The 11,514-nt window shown below is 36.0% G+C and overlaps 1 protein-coding gene and 1 pseudogene across 1 annotated transcript; one reads left to right on the forward strand and one right to left on the reverse strand.

Annotated features, from left to right (window-relative positions):
- Positions 1-510: 510 nt before the first annotated feature.
- LOC107458156 (small RNA-binding protein 11, chloroplastic) lies at positions 511-2,599 on the reverse strand (the record flags this gene model as incomplete). The annotated part of the gene is given in 5 exon segments (XM_016076365.3): positions 511-1,009; positions 1,097-1,203; positions 1,296-1,364; positions 1,937-2,049; positions 2,543-2,599. Coding segments are annotated over 4 exon segments (360 nt in total). The 3' UTR covers positions 511-919.
- A 3,314-nt stretch (positions 2,600-5,913) lies between these two features.
- On the forward strand, positions 5,914-9,090 carry LOC127740514 (ATP synthase subunit beta, chloroplastic-like; annotated as a pseudogene).
- Positions 9,091-11,514: the final 2,424 nt, after the last annotated feature.

Genomic DNA, 11,514 nt, shown 5'->3' on the forward strand with positions numbered 1-11,514 from the left:
ACACGCGCCGTTTTTAATTTTATCTTGGAATAATTAGTTAAATTTTGGACATGTATTTTACGTAAATAAGAGTTTCTAGGATTGTGTGAATAAGGGCTACGGGTGAAGATAAAGAGGGTGAAGATGGAACAAATCGGCCCCTATCCGTTTTCTACGGGTGAAGATAAAAATGGTCGGATTGAATCTTCACTTCTTTTTGTATAATAGATAAGTAAATATGTGGTGTTTTAATTGGATATGCATTATCTTTTTTGGTTTTGTAAAACTTCTCGGAAAAACGAGTGTAACAATTTTACTTACGCAAAATTGTATGGAAATAAGTTTACAAAATTCTCTTAAGTTTCAGCATATTATATAACGCCCAATCCGGATACAATAAATTGTATTTTAACCTCATCATATAGTATACCGATAGTCTCTCAAATTAAACATATATTTGTAATTGCTCAAGCAACTTTTTAGTATGCATTATAGTGAAATAAAGTCAATTTTAAAGTGAGGCATGACTACTAGGAAAATAAACAGATTTATTGAGATCTCATCCTTTACGAGCATGCCATGCTTTGCAAAGGTGTTTACATAAAAATTTACTTCTCAACAAGCATGATTAGCAAGCAGGGACCCGTTACTAGCTGTGAATGTGACCACTACCACGCTTAACATCATTGGTGGATCAAAATAGAGAGAACTTATACAATGTGAACAAAACAACATTGTTATATGCAAAACACTGAGAGGAGATGCAGCTCCTTCTTCTCATGTTTAAGGTCCCATTCTGATGCATTATGTTCAAGCCAGTTGCTAACTCTAAAGAGAATTCTACTAAATTCACAATTTAATCTTAGGCTTGGAATGTATCAAGTTCCCCCTTGTGAGTCAGAATAATTAGTGGTTATGCAAAGCATCACTGAGGATCAAATCAACCATCAGTAGTTGCCTTGTCAAAAGATGATTTTTCTGGTTTCTTATTTGGTTCCATATCCACGTACAGAACACGTCCATGCAATATCTGCAACAAAAGAAAAAGTAAAGGGTTGATTCATTTATGAATTTTGGCATTTCACAGAAGAGAAAAATAAAGGTACTAGATTCTTGCCTTTCCATTCATGGCCATCTGTGCCTTGCGGGCTTCTTCCTCCTTAGCAAAGGTCACGTATCCAAAACCCTTAGATCTGTTCTTGGCTTTGTTCAGTACTATATCAGCTGGAAAAGGGAAATGACATTGACAGGTACATTAAGATTTTAATATGGGGACGTTCATGTTCAATGCTTGTAGTGAGAATAGAAGAACATACCATTTAGGACATTGCCATATTCTGAAAAGGCTTCAGCTAATTTCTCTTTTGTGGTAGAAAATGCTAAACCTGCACCAAGATTTTCATTCAGTTCATGTCACAGCAACAGCAAAACAAGAGAACTTAAATTTCGGGGCAAAGGCAAATCAAACACTTCTATAACAGTAATAAATAAAGAAATCATTAAATCTAAAGTAATGCAAGTTATTGCTTGATTCCTACTCAAAGGCGGCTGGCGGCTGCAACTACTTAGTTGCATTGTAATATGCTATTATTTCCTTTTTCTAATTGCTCTGGGACCATTTGCTTTACTTCTATTTCTGAAATCATCTTTTACAGCAATGATGTGCAAAACAGATTTCATTAAGTATAAACCCCCAATGTTGAATCAATCCATTTGAATCCAATGCTAAAACCAATAGCAGGAATAACCAGCCGTGCTCTGCAGTTATTCAAATGTCCATAGTAAAAGCAATTGCTTGAACAGAACTTTAAGATAATCAAGAAAACAGCTCAAATTAGCAGACTATTGAAAAAATCAAACTAAATTTTTGGTACTCAAGTTTGCAAATAGTAATAATGATACTACACAAGAGAGGGAGAGTCCCAGGAAAACGAAAAGGGTGTGTGTAGCTATGTACCTTTGACAAAAATCTTGGAAGAAATTGATCGGAGGAAAAGAAGCTGAGAAAGAGACCGGTGCTGTTGACACCATATTTGCCGCAGACCCTCCATGCTTCAGCTTCAACTTCAACTGTCACTCAACAAAATAATTTATATTCAATTATTACAATTCATAAAAAAAATCCAAAATTATCCACCAAAATCTCATGTAACTAATCTCAAGTACCAAATAAAAAATAAACAAAGTTAATACTAAATTTTATTATCAACCATCATAAATAACAAAGCTAATATTAAATTTTATTATCAAAATCCCAATCTAAAGCTTTTGTATCTACTATTTTTGCAAATGCTGTGGCATAAGCATTTAGGCACCCTCAACAAAGATTGTATATACCATAATATGACCAGGAAAAAAAAAGGATTGAACATAACAACCTAATTTGATCAATAATGTGATCAGAAATTTTATCAATAATTTAGTCAGCAATTTAGCAACAGCAGGACCAACAACAATACAACGATAGCAGCAGCAACATTAGCACTTGATTAACAATAAAAATTAAAACAGTGTAGCAGCAAAAACAAAAAAACAGAGGTAGAGGCAGAGAGGCGGAGCAGACCGGTGGAGAGGAGGCGGCAGAGGGGAGAAGAGGAGGCAGCTGTTAAGCAGAAAAGAGAGTAGGCCGCCGCGGAGAAGAAGGGAAGCGAGGTCAGCTAGCAAGAGCCGAGAAGCCTCATTCAGAGAAAGACAAAACAGATCAACGCTTGGGCCTGGGCCTGGGCCCAGGGGCAAGAGGATAATGGGTAAAGCAAACTAATCTAGGGTTGAATAAATGGTCAAATTAGTCCTGAAAGATCACTCGTTTTCTAAATTAGTCTTCTAAATTAGTTTTTGAGAGATTTTTTTAATTAAATTTATCCTTTAAAAATTATAAATTAGTCATGTTTGTCCTTGTAGGTTATTATAGGTTATGACCAAGAAAAGGTTAGTGGACCAAAAAAGAAAGAAAGGTTATTATAGGTTAATGAAGAAAACACAAAAACCCAAGTCCTAAACTAAAACCAAAGTTGTGAGACCTAAACCGGTTAATGAACCAGTCGAGTGATTGGTTCAATAGTTCAATAGTCTAACCAAAGTCAAATTGTGGTTGAACCGATTTAATTAAAAATAAAATAAAATAATTAAAATTTTTAAAATGAACATTATATTTCATTGTTAAAATAAAAAATTTCTAATTAATTTATAATCAACAACAAGCCAACAACTAAGAAATTAACTCAGAATTAGAACAATAGTACAAAATTAACTAAAAAAATTAACAACAATCAACAATAATTAAAGCTGAACGAAAACAACAATCAATTCCTGATTTTTTCTGATAGTTACTAGGGGTGGGCATGGTTTGGATTTTTAAAATCCCAAACTGGATCCACTTCAAAACCAGTTTTATGGTTCAGGAAACCAAACCAGAACTGGATTGAAGAGCAAAACCGGTTCTAAACCGGTTTGAAAAAACAAAAACCGGTTCTAAACCGGATTTAAAATTTAAATCCAGTTTTATTTACAAACCGGTTTTAAATCCGGTTTTACATGCAAAACCAGTTTTAAATCTGGTTTTTTTAAAATCCAAATCTAAAATCCAGTTTTTTTATAAAATCCAGTTTTAAAACCAGAGAACATGAAAAATTGAACCTATTCAAAAATCAGTTTTACAAACCGCATCCTTAGGCTCTCCTTGGAGTTTGTTAGTCATTCCATATTTCTCCTGCCTTGAGCCATCGCTAGAGTTTGTCCTAGAAGAGTAATATAAGCAGATAACAGATTATAATTGCTCACTTAAATGCAAAGATAATGAACAAGTCTAGAATATGAAATTGACGAAGAAGAGGAACCAGATTTCAATTTTGAATTTCAACCACAACAACAATAAGAAGAATCAAACAGAAATTGCAGATCAAACACGAATTCAAAATTCAAATCCAGAAATTCAAAAAAAAAAATAACTCTAAATCCAGAAAATCAAGTATGCTTAGAGACAATTGCAAAGAAAGTAGATTTATAAATCAAGTACGCCTAAACAAAGTTCACAGTTCAGTTCACACTTCACAGAGCTTCACAACCTTCACACTTCACAGTGAAAAAAATTAGGGTATCCAACTATTCTGTTAAGAGGTCAAGAGCTAGAAATAAATTAATTTATAGCAGCAGCAGCATAACAAATCCATTTTAAGCAATAATTTCAACAATAACAGTTACCTATTCCATAGTCAAGTGCAAAACCTATTCACAAGAGGAGAACCTGTTCGATTCATATCAATTTATATTTTTTTCTTATTCATTAGAACAAAGATACTTAGTAATGCGATGCAGCAAGTTGAATTATCCATGAAAACAATATGTCACTCACTTTCAGCTTCACATACACTATGGTTTTTTAAATACTTTTTAGTGATACAGGTGCCAAAAACAGCAATCTGCTCTTAAATAATACCAAAGTCAATTCTTGATTGAATCGTAAATCCTAAATAAAAAATAATATTGCGGATTCACAATTCTTGGCACCGTTTCCAGAGGTAATCTAACTGCCATGGTGTTTAATCACATCAGTAAAAAATCAATAATCAGTAAAGAACCTGAGCTAATCACAAAATATTCATTAATCAATAAAATCGCAACACACAAAATCAGAGCTAATCGCAAAAACAGAGCATAAAAAAGTAGGAAAAAATGAAGAACAACTGAACAACTGAAGAACAAGCGAGCAAGACGTTCACTGACCTTCGAAGGCGACGCCGACAGACCCTTCATTGATGGACGACACCGACCACACGACGGCAAGAAGATGAAGCTGATGGCAAGAAGATGCAAAGAGTAGGGGATGGGGCGAGCTCGCGGAAGAAGAGAGCAGGGGAGTTGGAGACTTGGGTGCAGTGGCTACACGGACGAACGGTGGCCGAGCTCGACGGACGGACGCGGCAGTGGCTCGACGGAGAGGCGGCAGTGGGTCGAAAAGAGTAGCTAGGGTTGGATAAGGGAGAGTGAATGATTTGGGCAAGCAGAACATAGGCTGAGAGGAGTGAGAACTGGTGACAGTGGAGGCTGAGGCTCGAGAGGAGAGGAGAGGAGTGGGTGGCTAGGGTTCTCTTTTCGTTTTGGGCTTTTGGCCCTTTTACCATGCAAAACGCAGCGTTTTGCCTAAATTTAAAAAACCGGCCGGGTCACGGTTCGGTTCGACCGACCGGTTCCCGGCCGGTTCGGCGACTCAATTCCGGTTTTTAAAATTGGCGGTTTTACTATTTATCCGAACCGTATTTAACAGCGGTTCCCGGTTCGACCGGTTCGAACCGGTTTTCAGAACATTGGGTTCAATAGTTCAATAGTCTAACCGAAGTCAAATTGTGGTTGAACCGGTTTAATTAAAAATAAAATAAAATAATTAAAATTTTTAAAATGAACATTATGTTTCATCGTTAAAATAAAAAATTTCTAATTAATTTATAATCAACAACAAGCCAACAACTAAGAAATTAACTCAGAATTAGAATAATAGTACAAAATTAACTAAGAAAATTAACAACAATCAACAATAATTAAAGCAGAACGAAAACAACAATCAATTCCTGATTTTTTCTGATAGTTACATGTAGTGACACGGACATAAATGCATGTATTTGAAAAACTCTCTTTATTGTTCCAGTAATAGAAAAGTTTAAGGAAGATAGAGTCTCGAACTGAACAACTATATCTGAGGTTTGAAGTGTTAAACAGCCCAATCAAAAGAGTGAGATTTCAGAAATAAAAACACTTCTATTCTATCACTAGCATAAATATCTTCGTCAAGGCACACTCGCATTCAATTAATAAAACGTATCTTCTGCTACAGGATCTGTAGATTTAATAAACAAAAGATATATCATGTATGCATTGTGGCAATTCAGAAATGGCATAGATATTTAGAAGGACAATATATTAATATTAGCCTTAACTAATATGAAAGAGCAAAAGCTAACTTCCAACCCTACTACGACATTTGCACATTTGGATGCTACGACTGTACTATCAAGAGGATTGGCTGCCAAAGGTATCTATCCAGCTGTAGATCCTTTAGATTCAACGTCAACTATGCTCCAACCTCGGATTGTTGGTGAAGAACATTATGAAACTGCACAAAGAGTTAAACAAACTTTACAGTGTTACAAAGAAAAACAAACTTGAATACCCTTCTTTCCAGCATTAAGTCATTAACCATAGAACCATAGCTATAGTCTGCTTGCCACTTGCAAAGAAAGAGCTTTTTAGAGTAAAGTCAGGGTAAAGCACATACATGGCATGCGAAGAATCTATTTTTACAGCTGATTCTGTCAGACCTTATTCTGTAACAGCTCCTGAATGCTTTACCTCCTAGTCTAAAGTGTTCAATGCTTATGCTTATGTTAAAAGGATCTTAGGAGCTATCTTCCTATCATTCCCATTTTGGAATCCCTTGCTCAGATATAGTTGTTCAGTTCGAGACTCTATCTTCCTTAAACTTTTCTATTACTGGAACAATGAAGAGAATTTTTCAAATACATGCATTTGTGTCCGTGTCACTACATGTAACTATCAGAAAAAATCAGGAATTGATTGTTGTTTTTGTTCTACTTCAATTATTGTTGATTGTTGTTAATTTTCTTAGTTAATTTTGTACTATTGTTTTAATTCTGAGTTAATTTCTTAGTTGTTGGCTTGTTGTTGATTATAAATTAATTAGAAATTTTTTATTTTAATGATGAAACATAATGTTCATTTTGAAAATTTTAATTATTTTATTTTATTTTTAATTAAACTGGTTCAACCACAATTTGACTTCGGTTGGACCATTGAACCATTGAATATGTCCCTCCTCATGTCAACATATTTTATTGTTTAGGAGGAATTACACTTACTTGCTTTTTAGTCCAAGTAGCAACGGGGTTTGCTATGACCTTTTATTATCGTCCGACCGTTACTGAGGAGTGGAAATAGCATTTCTCTTCTGCATGTCCATGGAGTTTTGAAAAATCCAAACATCTCAGAAATAGATAGAGAGGTAGGACCCATAATAGCAGCATGTATAAGAGCAAAAATTGGAGTAGGCCCCTTCATAGCATCCGGTAACCATACATGAAGGGAAAATTGGGCAGATTTAGCTACGGATTTTGTTATCATTTTTATGTTTTTTCTAATTCTATTTATGTTTCCATTCTTTTTTTATCTGCTAATATGTATATAAAAAAAGTAAAGGAGCAATAGAAACTGCGTTGATATTGCTCCTTTATTTTCAAAAACTCGTATCCCTTAAGACAAAAATATTATCCATTTAGAGATGGAGCCTCGACTGCAGCTAGGATCTTATCTTTTTCTTTTTTTAAGAAAAGAATACCGAGTCGGGTTCTTCTCCTACCCGTATCGAATATAACATGCTGAGACATATGATATATCGAGAGTTCAAGACCATAACGTAAATCATTTAGAGAATGCCGATGAGAAAGTAGATCTGGTTCCGAGATATGGAAAGCTATGAATACAGTTAGCATCCCGAGTTGAATAGTGAAGTAGCCACGGGCTAATTAACATTTCATATTGAAGGCTGTTCTAGGAGCAACAGAGCTAAAGACCAGAATCCTGTTATGGTCCAATTCTGACCGATAATAGATACCAGGGCTTTCCAATATTTGATTGATTATAATTCTATAAATTCCATTTACTATAGAAGTTCCCAAGGAGTTCATTAGAGGAATATTTCCAATAAAAATTGTTTGTTCTTGGATATCCTTATTGAGAACAAATTACATACAATAAAAAAGAGGGGGCCCGATTTTTCTGATTTTTTTTCATAGAAATTCAAGAATTAAGTTAAACAACAAAGTTCTTTTTTATTATTATAAAAAAAAATTATTTTATTAATATTTTTTTAATTCTTTAGCCATATTTCGACCCGGACGTTTTCGGGATGCCCCTAATAACCAACGAATGGCAAGTGCTTTTCCTTGTGTGGATCCTATTTCAATGGGATCCGATAAGGGGCTTTGAGCCCGACCCTTTTTCATTCTCATAAAACAAAACTTCAGCAGTAGTATTGATCTTTTGTAGTTTTCTCTCACTGTTGGCATTTCTTGTATTTGGCATTGATTTTGGTCTTATTTGGGAGAAGGTTAAGTCAATGATACTTGGAAGGTGGATCCGCATTCACTTAAGTAGGCTTTGATCAATAACATTGCCAAAGCTCATGGCGGTGTATCCGTATTTGGCGGAGTGGGGGAGCGTACTCGTGAGGGAAATGATATTTACATGGAAATGAAAGAATCTGGAGTAATTAATGAAAAAATTATTGGAGAATCAAAAGTTGCTCTAATGTACGATCAAATGAATGAACCGCCTAGAGCATGTATGAGAGTTGGTTTAACTGCCCTAAATATGGCGGAATATTTCAGAGATGTTAATGAACAAGACGTGCTTCTATTTATCGACAATATCTTCCGATTCGTCCAAGCGGGATCCGAAGTGTCAGCCTTATTGGGTCGAATGCCTTCCGCTGTAGGTTATCAACCGACCCTTAGTACCGAAATGGGTTCTTTACAAGAAAGAATTACTTCTACCAAAGAAGGGTCTATAACTTCTATTCAAGCAGTTTATGTACCCGCAGACGATTTGACCGACCCTGCCCCTGCTACGACATTTGCACATTTGGATGCTACGACCGTACTATCAAGAGGATTGGCTGTCAAAGGTATCTATCTAGCTATAGATCCTTTAGATTCAACGTCAACTATACTCCAACCTCAGATTGTTGGTGAAGAACATTATAAAACTGCGCAAAGAGTTAAACAAACTTTACAGCATTACAAAGAACTTCAGGACATTATAGCTAGCCTTGGGTTGGACGAATTATCCGAAGAGGATCGCTTAACTGTAGCAAGAGCACAAAAAATTGAGCGTTTCTTATCATAGCTTTTTTTCATAGTAGAAGTATTTACCGGTTCGCCAGGAAAATATGTAGGTCTAGCAGAAACAATTAGAGGGTTTAAATTGATTCTTTCTGGAGAATTAGACAGTCTTCCCGAGTAAGCCTTTTATTTGGTGGGTAATATCGATGAAGCAACTGCGAAGGCTACGAACTTAGAAATGGAGGAAAAGTTGAAGAAATGACTTTAAATCTGTGTACTGACCCCAATCGAATTGTTTGGGATTCAGAAGTGAAGGAAATTATTTTGTCCACTAATAGTGGACTGAAGGTTGTAGTAGGCTTAGAGAAGGGGGGTTGAATCTATGCCTTCTTTTTAAGTTGCTGTTATGACCTTTTTAGTAGAAGTTACAGATCTGATTCTGTTTGAACTCAGCAGCGGAAATTTATGAGACAATTTATTTTTGTCTCATGAATAACGGAAAACAGAACATGACAGAGAAGAAAAGGCTTACACCAGCATATATCCTGGTTCGGTTGCTTTGTACTATGCAACCTACATCCAGTCTCCTCCACAAATATGGAAAAATTTCACTATAGTTAACAGTATTACATACACCAATTTCACACTCAAGTTCTAACCTAACTTGATATTGGCTATGCTAACACCTAACTATTTACTCTTAGTGCTAACCCAACTAAGAAAGGGATACCAAACAGGAATAAGATACAAGACACTTAACCAACCTAAAGAAATCTGAAAATAACTCTAGGCTTTTCTCTCAAGTGTATCTCTCAGCCTTTTCACTCATGGCTTTTTCTTAAGCTTTCTCACTTTGCCTTTTCTCTCAAGAAATTACAGAAAGATAAGCTTAGAAAAGTACATTACAATCAGAAAAACATGAAGGAGATTGACTTCAACAACAGCCTCTGTGCTATGCGAAAAACCAGATTAGCAAGCCTCTGATTCAGTTCTTCATACTGGCGGAATGCACCTTTGAGTAGGTTACACTGTCCAGTTAGTTGAACTTCTTCAAAGAGCTTTCTCAGAACAAAACTTTCAAACTCTGATTTTCTCTCCTTGCTTCAGAATGAACAACAAGCTTCTTTTTATCTCCTTGCATGTTCCTTGGTTCTTCTTCCAAGGTCAACATCTTGAGCCTTGAGCTTCACCAACCACAGATCCACTTTTTCTTCTTAATCCTCAGAGTAGAAACTTTCCCTCTGACTTCCTCATCTTGACCGAAAGCCACAAAGCAGTAACCATAGAAATCTTCTCATGGTCAACTTGATCTTAGCCATTGAGAAACTACTTGGTCCCCAAGTATCACTTGTGACCGTCGATGTAAAGCAGAATAGGGCAGAGAACAACTTTCCCTTCAAAGCCATTTTCGGATAGAGCAGAGAGTAGGGAAGAAAGGATGAAGATCTGATGCATGCAAGATGATATGGTTTACCTTTCTTAAGCTTGATTTAGCTTGGGATTTCTGTTTTAGCTTCTGTGCTTCAAGCTTCAACTCTCTCTCTCTCTTGCTTCTTTGGTTCATGGCTTATGGAAGAAGCTTTTCTTCTCTTTCTCTTTCTTGCTTTTTCTGAAATCTTGATGTGACTTGATTAGAAGGAAGAAGAACGTTGCTTTTAGTTAAGCAAGAGAGAGGGAATTTCAATTCTGAAACCAGTTCGGGCTTGGATCATGTAACCCGTTTGGCCCATCTGATTTCTTTGGAATTTATGCTTTCCTCTTTGTTCTTGTTTATGCATTGTACTTAAAGAAAGCACAATAAAGAGCTATACACATTTATCTTGTCTAAGAGATATCAAATGAGCAACATCACATAATCAGCCCAACATTAATCTAATATCAGCAGCAAAGGGATCAAATTCTAGTGCTATTACTCCCCCTTTTGTCATCAAGGGTGGAAAATAAACAAAATCAACAAAAAACATCAATACAAATCCTGCAAGAAAAGGTTAGATCACAGTTCAAAGATCTAACTAAACCAACAAAAGTGCAACAGTATTTAGAGTTATTACAGTCATCCAAACATCAATGCAAATCCTGCAAGGAAAGGTTAGATAGTAGTTCAAAAGTTCTAACTAAACCAACAAAAGTGCAGCAGTATTTAGAGTTATTACAGTCATCCAAAAAATTAAAAAAAAGTTCAACAGATGCAGAATAAATAAAATTCATGAGACAAAACGAGAGCATCAGCAGCAGTCTTCATGAGACAAATCTTAGGCATCAGAACCATCTCCTTCCGAGGCAGCATCCTCTTCAACATCAGTGGCAATGTCTTCATCATTGTTAAGGTTATCAATGAAGGTCATGAGCACAGCCACCCTATCCCTTGATTTCTTCAGAAAGTTCTCATGCTTGCTAGCTAACTTCCTTTGTTCCTTGCTCATGGCAATCATGTGATTAGATTGAGATACAAACTCTTGAGCTACATCCTTGACCACATTCAGCAGAGTGGATTTCTTCCCAGTGGAAATGGAAGTACCCTCGGTGGAAGGAGCAGGAGAATTCTCAGGGACACAATCCTCATCTTCATCATCTAGGACGACTCTTTCAGATCTAGTGGGTCCTTTGTTCTGTTTCACTGAACCACCCCCCTTTAGGTATGAATGTCTATTTTCATATGTCTCATTGGTCAAGTCAACACCAAAAT

The sequence above is a fragment of the Arachis duranensis genome, chromosome 7 (assembly GCF_000817695.3).
Source record: "Arachis duranensis cultivar V14167 chromosome 7, aradu.V14167.gnm2.J7QH, whole genome shotgun sequence".
NCBI lineage: Eukaryota > Viridiplantae > Streptophyta > Magnoliopsida > Fabales > Fabaceae > Arachis > Arachis duranensis.